The 16,273-nt window shown below is 38.2% G+C and overlaps 1 protein-coding gene across 1 annotated transcript; it reads left to right on the top strand.

Annotated features, from left to right (window-relative positions):
* The first annotated feature begins 396 nt into the window (after positions 1–396).
* LACTB (lactamase beta) lies at positions 397–14,771 on the top strand. The gene is made up of 6 exons (XM_004421663.3): positions 397–777; positions 1,196–1,262; positions 2,784–2,974; positions 3,263–3,614; positions 4,818–4,983; positions 13,990–14,771. Exons 1-6 carry the CDS (start codon positions 424–426, stop codon positions 14,519–14,521), a joined length of 1,662 nt encoding a protein of 553 aa, XP_004421720.1. The 5' UTR covers positions 397–423; the 3' UTR covers positions 14,522–14,771.
* Positions 14,772–16,273: the final 1,502 nt, after the last annotated feature.

A 16,273-nucleotide genomic window follows, 5' to 3' on the forward strand; every position in this document is an offset into this window, starting at 1 on the left:
GGATCCAGAAGCAAAAGTCATGACTCTACAAAGAGGTCACGGTGTGTTAAGGGATCAGATTAGTTCAATGAAACAAAGTGTTAAGTGTTATTAAGGAGGTGTCCGAGCTGGGGGTCAAAGTGTGGCGAGAGCAGCCATGGCGACGGGGACTAGGAAGGCTCCTCTGACGAGGTGACACCTGATCCCAGGGGAGGCAGAGGGGGAAGAAATGGGGGTGGAGACGAAGAAATATCAAAGGAGAGGCGAGCCAAGGGGCAAAACAGGAAAGGAGGAAGGGCTCGATGCGATCGGCGCTCCTGCCGTCGGCCGTCGACTGCTAGAGTCTGAGGGCGGTCACACCCCCCACCCCCCCTCCCTTCCACGCGCCTCCGCTGCCCGCCCGGCCAGCGCGAGCTCCGAGGCTGCCGGCTCGCCAGAGACGCCATGTACCGGCTCCTGTCAGCCGTGACTGCCCGGGCCGCGACCCCCGGGGGTTGGGCCGGGGGCAGCGGGCGGCGCGGGGCCCACCAGCGTGCCGGACTGCCGCCGCTCGGCCCCGGCTGGGTCGGGGGCCTCGGGCTGGGGCTGGGGCTGGCGCTCGGGGTGAAGCTGGCGGGCGGACTGAGGGGCGCGGCCCCCGCGCCGGCCCCCGACCCCGAGCCGTCTCCTCAGGCCGAGCCGCTGGCGCCGCAGGAACAGTCCCTCGCCCCGTGGATTCCGCAGACCCCCGCGCCGCCCGCCTCCAGGCGCTTCGCCAGAGCCATCGAGAGCAGCCGCGACCTGCTGCACCGGATCAAGGTGCGGCGACGGGGGGCGTGGGCGGCCGGGTACCCGGCGTCCCACCCCCGGCGTCACCTCGGATTGGGACCCCTCATGGGGTGGTCTTCTCCTGGGGTCGAGCGGACCCCACCCCGGGCGGTGGGATGCCCGCGGTCGGCTTCTGAGAAACACTTCCCGTTTCCCGACCGCACAGCCACGGTCAGAAGCTCTTGGGGGGTTGCCCAAGTCGGGACGGAGGGGACCGCCCCTTCCCCCTCTGTGTGCCGACAGCGCACACCTCTCGCCCATAGCGCCCCGCCGGCCTGAGCAGAGGGGGCGGGGCCCGGGCCGAGGGGCGGGGCCGGGCCTGGGGGAGGTCCCGGAGGAAAGCGCTGGCCGAGGGGCAAGGTTATTGGGCCTGTCTTTGAACTGTCCATTCTTTCCCCTTCGCTCTTAGGATGAGGTGGGCGCACCAGGCATAGTGGTTGGAGTCTCTGTAGATGGAAAAGAAGTCTGGTCAGAAGGTGGGCTCAGAAAAGTGTTATTTAGTGGCTTGTTTTGTGCCAGCTGGTGAATGAAATCTTGATGTTTTACCGCTTGGCATGAATCCCATGAAATGCTGTTCAGTTTACCTAAAGCCACACGTGTTGTAGAGCAAACGTGTCTAACAATAAAGAATCGAGTTTTCTATACACAGCAAGATTTAAAATGACTTTAATGAATAAATTGCAGTCCTAAAGATGACTTGTTTCTACCCCTACTTGTCTATAAGGACTGGATTTATTCTGCAAGTTGTGTATAGCACCATCTGTTAACTGCGTATTTGTAGATAACCCTTATGAATAGATAAAATATCAGAATTTTGTGTTTTTCTTTTTTAATTCAGTCAGAAATTTATTGAGTCCCCTATTCTGTGTGATGCACTGTACTAAGTACTGCGGATATACACGATGCCTTGTCCTTAATGAGTTTACGATATACTTTATTACTTTTTTTGACGAGTTAGAGGTGTCCGCTACTTTTTCAAACAAAAAGCTATAAGATTTGGGAGGAGGATTTCTAATCATTTTATGATACTTTTATCAAAGCATATTTTATAACTTGATTTACTTCTCCATTGCACACAAATTGGTCCAACTGGTCATCCAGGCTTTGAGGAGCTGTACTTTTAGGAAATCCTGTTTCAGACATCATTTAAAGAAAGTAGTACTTTACTCCTTACTATGGTAGCAGTAAGGTTTTGAATTTAAAGAAAAATGATTCTTCTCCCAAGTATAAGTATAGTCTAATCGAGATACCGAATTTATGAAACTATTGTAATCAAAAATTAATGTAAATGTCAGCTTTATGGGTGAGCTCTTTGTTTTTATGCAAATATTTTTCAGCATAATCCACATTTAACAGTTTAAAAACAATCATTGTACGCCTTTTCTTTCTTTTCAAATCTCAGTTATTTATATCTTTTAGTTAGATTTCCACACTTTCAGCCTGTCCAGAAGATGAAACCAAACTTAAAAAATTTTCTGGAAGAAGCTTTAAATTAGTCATACATTGTTTTTCTTCTAATTTGCAACTGAATTAAATTGATGGTTAGCTAGATTGGGTTTGCAGGACATCTTTTCACATTCATTTTTATTGGGTGGCTATTTTAAGGAATTCAGTGGAAACTCACTAAAAAATCAAGAATATAATCTGAAAAAGAATGATGTTTTCTTTAAAGAATGTAATTTATTTAAAATGTGGAATAACTAAATTATTTAGTTAAGCTAAGAAAAATTAATGTCTGAATCAGATATAAAATTACTATTGCGCACAGGATACAATTCAGGTTAGTTATGAGGTTAAATTGTTAGATTTACTGTTGTTAGTGTTGCTAAGACTCTCATCCCTTACATGTTCAGTTTTAATTAACTTATAAAAGTGGAATATCTTTTCCTTTAGATAAATACGCAGGATGTTTTAAGATAGTATTATTTCAGTTTTTCAAGAATCCTTTGACCATGAAGTCTGTTAATAGTGACTTCTTGCTTTGTTTTTTCCCAAAGGTTTAGGTTATGCTGATGTTGAGAACCGTGTACCATGCAAACCGGAGACAGTTATGAGAATTGCCAGTATCAGCAAAAGCCTCACCATGGTTGCTCTTGCCAAATTGTGGGAAGCGGGGAAACTGGATCTTGATATTCCAGTACAACATTATGTTCCTGAATTCCCAGAAAAAGAATATGAAGGTGAAAAGGTAACAAAACTCACAGTTCATTTTACTAATGGCATGTTAAATGGTTTAAAAGGTTTCATAGGATTCTTTGGTTTGTTTTTAATTATTGTTAAAGGATTAAGTTTTTTTTTAATCCAGATGATAATCAAGTGGGTATTTTTCTGAAATTTAAGGCTAAAGATCTGTATATATTTTTCCAGCAGCCATTTAAAATGGAAAATATTAATTACTGATGCATTATTCCAAGGCTACTAACTTTTTATTGTACAATTTAATAATGTAGTTGCATTTTCATGTTTTTACAATTAGGTTTCTGTCACAACAAGATTATTGATTTCCCATTTAAGTGGAATTCGTCATTATGAAAAGGACATGAAAAAGGTGAAAGAAGAGAAAGCTTATAAAGCCTTGAAGATGATGAAAGGGACGATGGAATCTGACCATGAAAAAGAGTTAAAAGAAAAAGGAGGCAAAAGTAATGAAAAGAATGACTTTGCTAAAGCTAAGATAGAGCAGGATAATGAAGCCAAAGGCCGGAATTCAAAACCTGGCAAGAAAAAGAATGATTTTGAACAAGGCGAATTATATTTGAAAGAAAAGTTTGAAAATTCAATTGAATCCCTAAGATTATTTAAAAATGATCCTTTGTTCTTTAAACCTGGTGAGTGTTAATTCCTTCTCTTAAAGTCATCATTATTGAAGTATTAATTTTCAGAAAATCCAAAATAATACCACCCTGAGTGCATTCCATGTGGTGGATGATTGTGGCATGGATTTTGTTGTCAGTCAAGTGCTAGCCTTTTTGTCTGTAGTTCTTAACACATTCTAGCATCTAGGTGGCTAGTTGTTTAGATTTAGCCTCACTGGAGGCTACCCAGTCATTTAGTAGATTCTCAGTATCAAGATATTTGTGGAAAAATTATGGAGTAATGTTGGAATGATAATAGTTCTCCAAGTAAAATCTGGACCAAAGAGGACATAATAAAGTATTGCTGATATTTTAGTATTTAGTTAGAATTTAAATTGCTCAACTTTGTACCTTCATTCCTTAAAGAAATTAGTGTTCATCAACTTAATTTTATTTCCCAAAAAGCTGATCTATAAAAATAATTATCTTTGTTTTCGTATATTTTTTGGTGTGATGCCTACTGGAACCACTTAATATCTTTAAATTTACCATAGGTTTATTTACTTTTATTCCATTTTCATTTTAATAATTGTTTTTACTGTGAATAGATATTATATAGGTACAATTAATAAGGGTAAAGAATATAATTATGGATTTTTATCTTAAAAAATAAGATTCCTGTCCATTTTTAGTACAGATCATACAATCTACTTTTCCAGAATCCAAAATGATATAAAGGCATATATTTGAAACAATATATATATTTGAATATGTATTTGAAACATGGCCCTTCTACCTACGTATATTTTATTTAAATAACTTTTCAACTATTTATGCCTTAAACAACTGGTAGTAGTATATTAGGAACAAGACAATTGACTCAAGAAACCATATTTGCTTTTCTTTCCCTTCCTGTTTTGTTGCCAGTTTGAAGGATTTTTGTTTTGTTTTGAGGTAGGATTTATTTGCTTATTTCATTATCATAGAAAGGAATAGATTCATATGAAATTTAAAGTATATTGATCATCATTTTATTCTTATGTTAGAGACATGGAATAAGTAAGGCCATTGCAAAGTTGACTAAATTTAATATATCATCCATGATGTTTTTCTAAAAGCTGAAGAAAATATTCCAGTTTTAAGGTATGCCAATTTTCAGTGGGAAAATATTTTACATGTTTTTAAATAATAATGAAGCATTTTCTTTTTTTTTCCCCCTCGCAATGATGTCTCAAGGTAGTCAGTTTTTGTATTCAACTTTTGGCTATACCCTACTGGCAGCCATAGTAGAAAGAGCTTCAGGATATAAATATTTGGACTATATGCAGAAAATATTCCATGACTTGGATATGCTGACAACTGTGCAGGAAGAAAATGAGCCAGTGATTTACAATAGAGCAAGGTAAATGAATACCTTCTGGTGTGTCTAGCTATATCACATCTTAACGCTATGTTATCAATTAAAAGTCAAATTTTCCTTTTCTTCATTCCAAAATCAACTTGCCAGATTTTGAGAGCTTTTCTACATGTCTGTTTTTCCATCTATAAAGTGAAGGAAATAAAACGTATTTGTAAAGTACGCCCAAGATCCTTAGATAAATGATAGCAATAATAATTTAAGCACATGAATAATTAAACCAAAATTATACCCATCATGGGTATCTATAATTTGCTCTTCAGTCATCCCTTTCTTAGATGTTTTAGCTAATGCTTTGTTTGCTTGTTTACCTTTTATTATTTTTTGTTTTACCTTTTATTTTGAAATGATTTCATGCTTATAGAAAAATTACAAGAATAGTACAAAGAATTCCTGTATACTCTTCACCCAGATTGCCCAAATGTTATCATTTACCACACTTGCTTTATCTGTCTATCTATATGTTATTTCTTCTGAACCATTTGGAAATAGGTCGCAGATATCATATCCCGTTACCTGTAAGTACTTAAATGTGTATTTTCTAAAAACAAGGACATTCAGGAAATTAACATCGACACAATGCTTTTATCAAATCTACAGACCTTATTCAAATTTTGCCAGTTGTCCCAGTAATGTCCTTTATAGCGAAAGAAAAGAAAAAACTTTTTTTTCTGGTCCGGGATCCAGTCCAGGATCACACATTACGTTTAGTTGTTGTGTCTCTCAGAAGTCACGTGATGTCAGTTTGTCCCGTTATTGGTGATGGTAATTTTAATCGCTTTGTTGAGGTGGTACCTGCCATATTTCTCCACTGTAAAAGTTTGGAAGTCATTTCATTGAAATGTATCGAACTAAAACTTTATCATAACTTTTGTTAGTAATTTTTAAAAGTTTTAAAGGGGCATTGGGAGAGAATCGTGAGGCTAATGACTAAAATGAGTTTTACGGTTATGGTGTTTTCTTTTCCTTTTTACTCTTATTATTATTTAGTTTGTTGGAAAGGTGACATTCAACAAATCAACTGTTACTTTTACCTTGCATATTTCCGTTAGTACGTGCTTTAAATGGCTTAATGGTACTTGAAATAGATGAAATGGTGGAATTGTTTTTAACTTTATATCTTCCTATCCCCACATTAGTTTTGTTCAGCCTTCTGTTGTATTTAATTAAATTACCATTTTTAAATTACTAGCTTATTTAAAAGGTTTAATGTGCATTGCAAATCAGCCTGAAAGAGATTTTTTTGGACCTAAGAGAAATTAGGTTAACAGCAAGCAATGAATTTTAATTTTTTAAATGGCATGTAGTTCTCAACCACTTCATACTCTAGTGTTTATTATTTTTAGATCCAATAATTATATTCTACTGGAAACCATGAGAAAAATTGACAAATACCAGAGGTTGCCAATTGAATCTAAAAAGGATTCTCTAGTAAAGATGGCATAGATGCACGACCTTATTTTGATTTAGATATAGACATATAAAAATGAATGCCTAGATTTATATATGAGGGAGAGAAGAGGAACATTGTGTATAATCATTGAGCCTCTTTTCTAAACTGAAAATTAAGGCTCTATGAATGTACAGACTGCAAGCCAGCTATCATTTGCTGTTAATGAGTGATTAATTTATAACTTGCACAAAAATCAAAATAAGGCATATGATGATGAGTTAATTTCATTTTATCTCCCATTTTTTGAAAAAAGGCGGTGGACTTCCATTTCTGCTATTAAAGGTTCCTGTCAGCTCTGGGTTTTTTTAGATTTTGTTGGCACCCAGTGGTGCTCCAGGGGTACTTGATTCATTTTGTTAGCCTTGATGGGCTGCTATAATAAATAGGGCATGGAAAGAAGGAAATATTGTCACCTAGGAAAATGTTCTGTCCATTTGCTTTGTTTTTATTTTACTTGATACACTATTTATTTGGGCCTCCAAAACTCTGATTCTTTTTTTTTTGGTAATAATTATTTTAAAAGAGCTTAAAGGCATCAGCTATTTGGGGGAGTTCAGGGAGTAAAGGAATCTTTTCAAAGATAGGTATAAAAATAAAAAAACCTTAAAGTAAAACTTAGCAAATGCATATGTTTCTATTCATTTGTTTTAAAGTATCATTTTGCAGCAAATGAAATTTCCAGCCAAGTGTCCAGCTTTATTAGTCTCCTGACTCCTTGGTCATAATCATAAATTATATATGTTTATACTGTCCTGACTAAGGCTTTTTAGAGTTACTGTATCCCAAGAGTAAATATTTATCCTCTTTTATCATTTCTTTCTATGTATATGTATGTATTTAAAATAGTGCCTCCCAGTGTCTGTCACCTGTTTAAGATATTTCCCCAGAATCCCACCCCAAAATACTCCTTACATTTCTTTGGCCAGAATTTTAGCCACAGGCCACACTTAGCTGTAAGGGATGTGGGGAAATTAGTCTTTAGCAGAGTACATTGTTGTCCTGAATAAAATTGGGGTTTTCAAAATGGGAAGATAGGAGCATTGATTCTATATAGGCAAATAGCTATATTGATTCTGTATAGCAAATATATTCTGTATAGGCAAGTAAACTAACCCTTTAAGCAAACCGTCCACAAGGGAATGGAGTGAATGTTCTTGCCACTGAAAGATACTCAGTTTATTGATAGGGGAATCCTTAGTCAATGCATTAGCTTATTATTGGACTCTGTATTTTCTATGTGTTTGGCACAATACTTGCAACAAAAATCTCTTTTATAATTGGATGGGACCAAAACCAAATAAAATGAATGTTTTCTGAAGTGTTTGCTGTATTTTGACAGTAAAGATATGGCCATTATGGGGCCGGCCCGGTGGCATAGTGGTTAAGTTCACACGCTCAGCTTCAGCAGCCCAGGGGTTCACGGGTTCAGATCCTGGACGTGAACCTACACACTGCTCATCAAGCCATGCTGTGGCAGTGTCCCACATACAAAATAGAGGAAGATTGGCACAGATGTTAGCTCAGGGACAATCTTCCTCACTGAAAAAAAAAAAGATCTGGCCATTACATTATTAGCTTTATTATTATTATTTATTACCTTTATTTTCTAAAGTATCTTCCAGAATTTAGCATGGTTCCTTATGAAGCTCTTTTTTATGCCTTCAGCCAACAGACTCTCTAGTAGTAGGTTCAATCCAAATGTTACTGCTAAATGTTAAAGTGAGATTGGTTTTTATAATATACATTTTAAATTCTGTGGGGTTTTAAACTTCTCAGAACAATAAAATACAATGTGGTGCATAATTGTTTCTAAAGCCACTTAAGAAGCATTTTAAAAATAAAAGTATTTGAATTTCTAAGTTTGTAGATGTAGATTTTTGTAGTTATATAATGGTTCTTATGCAGAATGTAGAGATTCTTAAATAAATAGGAAGAGGCTGTTTGTCATCTGGCATCATCATTCCATCAGTTACTCAGTTACAAAGGTGTCCCAGTAACTTACTCAAGAACTTATGTCTGAAGTCCATTCTTTTTAGAGCAGAAATTCCTTAAGAATTTGAAACAGTAAAGTTTTATCATTCAGCTGAAAAAAAATATTATCATGAAAGGTTATTAACTTGTCCCCTGTGAAAGGGAGTCAAGAGATTACAAGTCTAGAATTTGCCTATTTAAAGTTTAGAATTCTAAATTAAAGTCTAGAATTCTCCATATTTTTATATTTTAAAGGAGGAATGACTGAGGAGTCCTAATTTCCAGCCCTGATGTAAGTGATTTAAAATGATTTACTGTTGAAAGAAGGTTACACAAAGCTGATTATTAGCCAAAATATTCTGGTAGTTCTCTCCTAGTTTACAAGCTTGAAGTTCACTCTAAGAAATATATTTGCTTGAAGTTCACTCTAAGAAATATATTTCTCGATGTGAAAGGGTGTTTCTATTGTGCAGCTTCTTTTAGATTTGCTTGACTGGAATTACAAGTGTAATCAGAATTGAGGCAGAAAGTAATGAGGACCTAAACTGTGGGAGTGGCCCTAGGAACAGAAGGAAGGGAGAAGGGTAAGACACAAAGCAGAGGTTGAATAATAGGATTTAGTGTCTTATTGGATGTGAGAGTTAAAGGCAAGAGAGTCAACCATGGTTTTGTTTTTTTTGTGTGTGTGTGAGGAGATCAGCCCTGTGCTAACATCTGCCAATTTTCCTCTTTTTTTGCTGAGGAAGACTGGCCCTGGGCTAACATCCGTGCCCATCTTCGTCCACTTTATATGGGACGCCACCACAACATGGCTTGACAAGCGGTGCGTCGGTGCGCACCCAGGATCCGAACCAGCGAACCCCGGGCCGCCTTGGCAGAGCGCACGCACTTAACCGCTTGCGCCACCGGGCCGGCCCCCAACCATGGTTTTAATGGAGAGGAGGAAGAGATTAGTTTAGACCTGTTCATTTTGATAAATGAGAAGACCGTATATCAAGTGATTGATTCTCAAGAGAGCATATTAAGATTCTCTGTAGACTTCTTTTTATCTTCAAAGCACATATCTGAGGCCACCTCTGCTTTACCCAATATTATGACTTGGACTTTTAGGGGACATATAAGAATCTTGAAGGAAGAAAGAAGAGTCGTTTTTCAAACTATATATGCCCACAGGCCCTCCAAAGTTACGAATTTTGAAGCAAGGGTATAATTTTTGGAGGAAGGAGGCCTACAAGTGATTCTGATAAACATCTTTCCTACCTTTCTCCCAAACCAAAGTTGAAAATTATTAATGCTAGTAGAAAATCCAATTGTAAATTTGGGTCAAGGGTCGTGGTACAGATGCAGATTTGTAATTATCTCTGTAGAAGAAAAGACCTGGGAAACTGGGACCACTGGTGATTGGAAGGGTATGGGGAATCATGGGATTGAGAGTGAGAAGAGAGAGAGAGCAAAATGGCCTGAGGGGAGTGTCAGCCAAGTGCTGGTTAACAGTGCAACAGAGGGCAAATAGGATGAGTAATTAGAAGATAAAAGAGAATTAGGGAAAGGGAATTAGAAGATCCTTGATAACCAACAGGAGAGCTGTTTCACAGTGATGGAGAAACAGAAGCCAGATTTTAAGGAATTGAATGAATGGAGAGGATGAGTGCATGGAAACAGCAGATGTGGACTATTTTATTTAGTTTGGCAGTAAATGAGGAGAGAGATAGGTCTGGTAGCTGGAAGCTGTAACAAGGATAAAAAGATAAAAGTTTTTTTTTCCTTAGGATATAGGAAACTAGAGCATTTTGTGAACTAAGGTGAAGAAGTCAAAGTTCCTGGCATGTCACAGAAACTCCTTTGTGACCTATCCCCTGTCCCATGTCTCCTCCTGCAGCATCATCTCTTGCCACTTGTCCCCTTTAGCTCTCTGCTTCAGCCAAACTGAACTACTTTGCTCCCCAGCCTGGCCTCTGTGAGCAGCGATTTCATCAAGGCTTGCTCTGGATTTCTCACATCCAGCTTGCTAGTCATCCCACAACCTGTTACTCAAAATGTGGTCCAGGGACCAGCAGTATTGGTATCTCCCCGGGGCTTGTTAGAATTGCAGAAATTCGGGCCCTTCCCTAGACCTACTGAAGCAGACTCTGCATTGTAACAAAATCCTCAGGTGATTCATGTGGTGCTGTGAAATTTAAGAACTGTCCAACAAGACTGTTAGTTAGCCCCTTGAGAGCAGCCACAGTGTTTGGTTTTACTTGTCTCTCCAGTACCTTGCAAGGTGTCTCCATTAAATATTTGGCCAGCAAATGATGCTTTCATGTATTCAGCATGTTTAATGAGCACTTAGTGGGTGGCAAGTACTGTTCTAGGTAGGGGAATCATCAGTGAACAAGGTAGATAAGGTTCCTGCTCTTATGAAACTTGCATTCCCTGGAAAGGGACAGACAAACATGTAAACTAAGAATTTCAGATATTGTTATAAAAAAATAAAATTGGGCAATGGGAAATAGAGTGACAGGGAGAGGATATGGGGGGATCTATTTAAAAAACATTGGTTTTAGGCCATGTCAGTTAAGCTGAGACATAAATGATAAGAAAAGCTAGCTTGCCTTGTTGCAAATACAGAAATAAGTCTAGCGTGAAAGAAGCAAGGTAAGATGTTGTAAGTGATAAGGTCAGTGAGGTAAGCAGGGGGTAAATCATTGGACAGTAAGTCTCAATGCTGTTAGACCCACTGCCCCTTAATTTAACAAATTTTTCATAACACCTTTAATATCCTGAAATGGAAGTCATAGATCATATAAACTACACTCAATACTCTAACTAAAATATAAAAAAGAAACAAAAGGAATATAATTTATAATCAATAAATGATATTTCAATATGTTAAAGTTTACTCATGATAACATTAGAAGACATAATAAAGTCAGATGCAACTTAATACGTAAAGGAATTATAAATGTGACAACTGTAAATGCAGACCAATACAGGTGTATTGTGTTGGTGCTTCAACTCATGCCCTTGGTGGCCAACTCTGGCTAACATTTTGAGCAAAATAAAGTATGGTCTTCCTTCAATTTACACAGTGGTTACATTCAAGAAAAATTCATTGCAGAGTGAAAATGTGCAAAAAGTACTTTGTGTTTTTATATAAAATAGAGAGGGTTCTAGGCTCAGCTAATTGTAAACAGATTTTTTACTTACATGAATATCTGGTGGGATAGTTGAAGGCGTTACAGGATATGGGAGAATGCACCATTGTGTGGGACTTTTCCATATATCACAGGACATTTAGGACCTTTGGACTCCTATCCATTAAATGTCAGTAAGAGCCCTTTAATAATTGTGACAACTAAACTGCCTCCAAAAATTTCCCTTAGGGAGTTGGTACTGCCTCTGTTTTGGACCATTGATTGTGTTGTAGGCCATAGAATAAAGGCCAAGAAATTTGGGCTTTATTCTCCTTACAGTGATAACCATTGAAGAGTTTCAGATGTTTGGGAAAAGGGGGAGAGACACAATCTCTGGCTTCTGCATGGAGAATGGACTGCAAGGAGATAAAGTAATCTAGGAAGTATAACTGGAGGAACAAGGTTGTAGAGGCAAAAAGAGGCAGTCAAAGGTGTAGGTAGTAGAATTAGTCTTAAAAACAATAGGAAAATTTCTTAAGTGACTGGAGAGAAGGAAAAAATAATGGATGATGATGTAAATACATTTGAAGATAAAGATGGGAGTTTCTAGCTCACTTTGGATAGCCTCAATCTTCTCAGTAAAACAAAGGATATAGTTTATCTGTTGACTGGGCCTGAGGTAGGGTAGAGGACTGAGGGTGGAAGAGATTGGGAATAGCTACTATATACCAGGGAATAACCAGGAAAAGAATGAAAAGATTGATAACAGCAGTGGAGACCCTTGGCAAGAGTATGAATTGGTATCAGTCAGCTCAGCTTTGTTATGTGAATTTCTGCAGCCTTTCTTGGCAGATAAGGAACCAAGGAAAGGGGTACCTAGATTTATTCAGGATTGGTGGATTGGTGTAGTATAAGATCTGAAGAGTGAGGAACCCAAATGTGCTAGTGAGACCACGAGCTGAAATAGTTGAAAGGGTTGATGATACAGTTCAAGCTGGAATAGAAAATTAGGTGAAATCAGTAGGAACTGAAAGACCTAGAAAATTGGTAATAGTCAAGGGAAATAGATGGAGGTCACGATGAGGGCAGAGAGCAGGTTCAGTTGGAGAGTTGGATGGATTGGAAATCATTGTCATAGGAAGAAATTCCTGAGACCTGAGGGATAAAACAGTTTAAAGTGATGGTGAGATTGAGGTCTGACAGTGCTTATGAATAGCCAAGGTAGCATGAAGATGAAGATCATTAGAGGTGAGACAGTGAGCAAACTGAAAACCTAACAGCACCATTTTATTATGCATCTTGAAGGAAAGGCTCCTTATGAGCTGTTTCATTTTTTGTTTAATTATTTTGTTATTTCATTTCATTTACTAATATTGATGATACAGTCTCCTCATATTAGACTAGAAACCTCATGAGGTCAGGCACTTTGTCTCTTTTGTTTAATACTTTATCCCAGCATCCAAACAGTGCCTGGCACATAGTAAGTGCTCCATCAATGACTGTTGAATGCATGAGTAAATAACAGCTATCATTTATTCAGTACCTACCAGAAATATGCAAAGTGTTTTAAACACATATTCCTAACTCTGTAAAGTAGATACTTTTGTCTCCATTTTACAAATTAGGGTACAGAAGCAGAGAGGCAACAGACTGCCTGGGTTTGAATCCAGCTCTGCCACTTACAAGCTGTGTGACCTTGGGCAAGTTATTTATACTCTCTGTGCCTCAGTTTCCTCATCTGTAAAATAGGAATTGTAGTAATATCTACCTCCTAACATTGTTGCTAGAATAAATTAGTTCTTATTTATATAGTTCTTAGAACAATGCCTGGCACATAGTAAGAACTGTATAAGTGTTTGTTAGTCAAATAAAATAAGCATAGCTAGTAAGGGTGAGAGTTGGGATTCAAAATGGGGTTTGCTAACTCCAGCTTCTCCCACTACACCAAGAAAGTACCACATCACATCATTATACATGGTATTTCTATAGTTTTTTAGCAGGAGATGTAGTCTCCTTACAAATATTAACCTTATTCCTGAACATCCCAATGTGTACACTTTTAGTTATAAAACTCACATGTGGCACATGATTCATCGAGCCCAAGGACTAGGAATATCTACCAAATGATAGGTGTTTCTGCATATACATGGGGCAAATATATCATGTGTAATATTAATCAATACATTTTTGCAGGTATTAAAAGTTTGATACACTCAGCATGGGCAAGCCATGCCGATAGAAAAAACAACCCGCTTTCTATGCTTTAGTTACTCAGTTATCTGTTTGATCAGGATGTGAGTCATACTGAAAATTAGTGGTTAGTTTCTGAGAATGTATGATCACTACATTGCAGTACAGTCTATCTCATGTACACATTTTCCTAATCATTTTCATGTGTAAAGTCAATAATAGACTATTAAATTGTTAATGACCATTCTTATTTCATTTTAGATTTTATGTTTACAATAAAAAGAGACGTCTTGTCAACACACCTTACGTGGATAACTCCTATAAATGGGCTGGTGGTGGATTTCTGTCTACAGTGGGTGACCTTCTGAAATTTGGGAATGCAATGCTGTATGGTTACCAAGTCGGGCTGTTTAAGAACTCAAATGAAAATCTTTTACCCGGATATCTCAAACCAGAAACAATGGTTATGATTTGGACACCAGTCCCTAACACAGAGATGTCTTGGGATAAAGAGGGTAAATATGCAATGGCGTGGGGTGTTGTGGAAAAGAAGCAAACATATGGTTCTTGTAGGAAGCAACGGCATTATGCCTCACATACTGGAGGTGCAGTGGGTGCCAGTAGTGTCCTCCTGGTCCTTCCTGAAGAACTGGATGCAGAAACTGTAAATAACAAGGTTCCCCCAAGAGGAATAGTTGTTTCTATCATATGTAACATGCAATCTGTTGGCCTCAATAGCACTGCTTTAAAGATTGCTCTGGAATTTGATAAAGACAGATCAGACATACCTTAGCATCACAGGTGCAAAATGAGCTGTTTTGTTTTGTTTTGTTGAAACATTAAAGTCCCAAAATACATGAGATTTTTAAGAATAAATTTGTAATAGAGTATAATTGAATGCAGAGAATTATGTACTTCTAATGGCTTAATTTTGTAATTGTCTTTTATTGTAGGATTAGTTCTTTATACTCAGGGAAGTAACTATATTGTTTTTACTTTTTGAAAAAAGTGTTAACTCTTGAAATAAAATATTCTGATAAAAATCTGTATTTTTGAATGTATAATATAGAGAAAATCTCATTCAACAGGAATCTCCCAATAGTGTTATTTTAATATGACAGCAGAAACAAGATTATGACAAATGGTATATTAGTTATCTATTACAGTTTAAAAGAACAAACATTTATCATCTCATGGTTTCTGAGGCTCAGGAGTTCAAGAGTAGCTTGACTTGGGTGGGTCTGGTGGCAAAGTAATAAGGTTGCAGACAAGAAGTTGTAGTCATCTAAAGACTTCTCTGGGGCTGGAGGAAATGCTGCAAGTGGTTTGAAAGAGAGCGTGCAGGCGCACGCACAAGCAAGCAAGCAAGTCAGGCAGAAGTCAATGTCTTTTATAATCTAGGCTCAGAAGTCACATACCATTACATTTGCTATATTTCCTAGATCACACAGACCAATCCTGATACGTGTCAGAGGGATCATACAGGGTGTGACTATCAGGAGGTGCAGATCATTGGGGGTCATCTTCGAAGCTGGCTACCACAGTCTGACCTCTGGCCCCGAGTGATTCATGTCCTTCTCACATGCAAAGTACACTTACCTCTTCCCAAATCCTCCAGAAATTTGATCCCATTATAGCATCAGCTCAAAGCCCAGTATCTATCATCTAAATCAGGTCTAGGTGTAGATGAGGCTCCTTGGGGGTAGTGCCTTAAGTCTAGCAACTCAAGTAATGATCCAAAGACCTGTGAACTAAAGACAAGTTACTTGCTCCCCACATGTGCAACATGCGATGGTACAACATATATAGGATCATTGCTGTAGACCCTCCTGTTCAACAAGTGGAGAAATGGAAGACATTTATGAGTCATAGCAATTCTGAAATCCAACCAGACACAGGTTGGCAGCTCCTTGATTAGGAATAATTCTTGGTTCTTGGCTCTGTTCTCTGGGCCGTTGGTTCTGCTCTCTGAGTTATTTTTTCATGAAAGGTAGTATATGTTTGTAGCTGAGTGGTTTTCTCAGCCTGCTTTCTACTTGTAGAAGTTTGGGGGTCCAAAGGCCCCTTTTGTACTCTCTCCTTTCAGTCCAAGTTAGCAATGGTACTGCCAATATAATTTTTTAAAACTTTCTGAGTCTCCTACAAATCTCACTGGGGTTCTTGCTAATAAACAAAAGCCATACCCAAAATCTCTTCAAAATAAGCCCCTCTCTAACTTGGGATTCTGCTGAGCCCATTGGAGAAAACACTGTTAAGCTTCTAATAAGCCCTATTGTTTAAATAGCTCTCTGAAGCACCGTCTTGGTCCTTTCTGCAGTCTTACAGGATTTTGTAGTCAACTTTCAACTTCATTTTTAGACCATGTTTTCCTGGAAGTGCCCTAAATTTTATCTTTGCCTTGAAGCCATTTCTTAATTTTAGCATCATTTGCCATCTGGAGAATCTACGAATTTTCTTTTTTTTGTTTTGTTTTGTTTTGCTTTGCTTTTTGTTTGTTTTGGGGAAGATTGGCCCTATGCTAACATCTGTTGCCAATCTTCCTCTT

Source organism: Ceratotherium simum, chromosome 3 (genome assembly GCF_057802395.1).
Source record: "Ceratotherium simum simum isolate JZ-2026a chromosome 3, ASM5780239v1, whole genome shotgun sequence".
Classification (NCBI taxonomy): domain Eukaryota; kingdom Metazoa; phylum Chordata; class Mammalia; order Perissodactyla; family Rhinocerotidae; genus Ceratotherium; species Ceratotherium simum.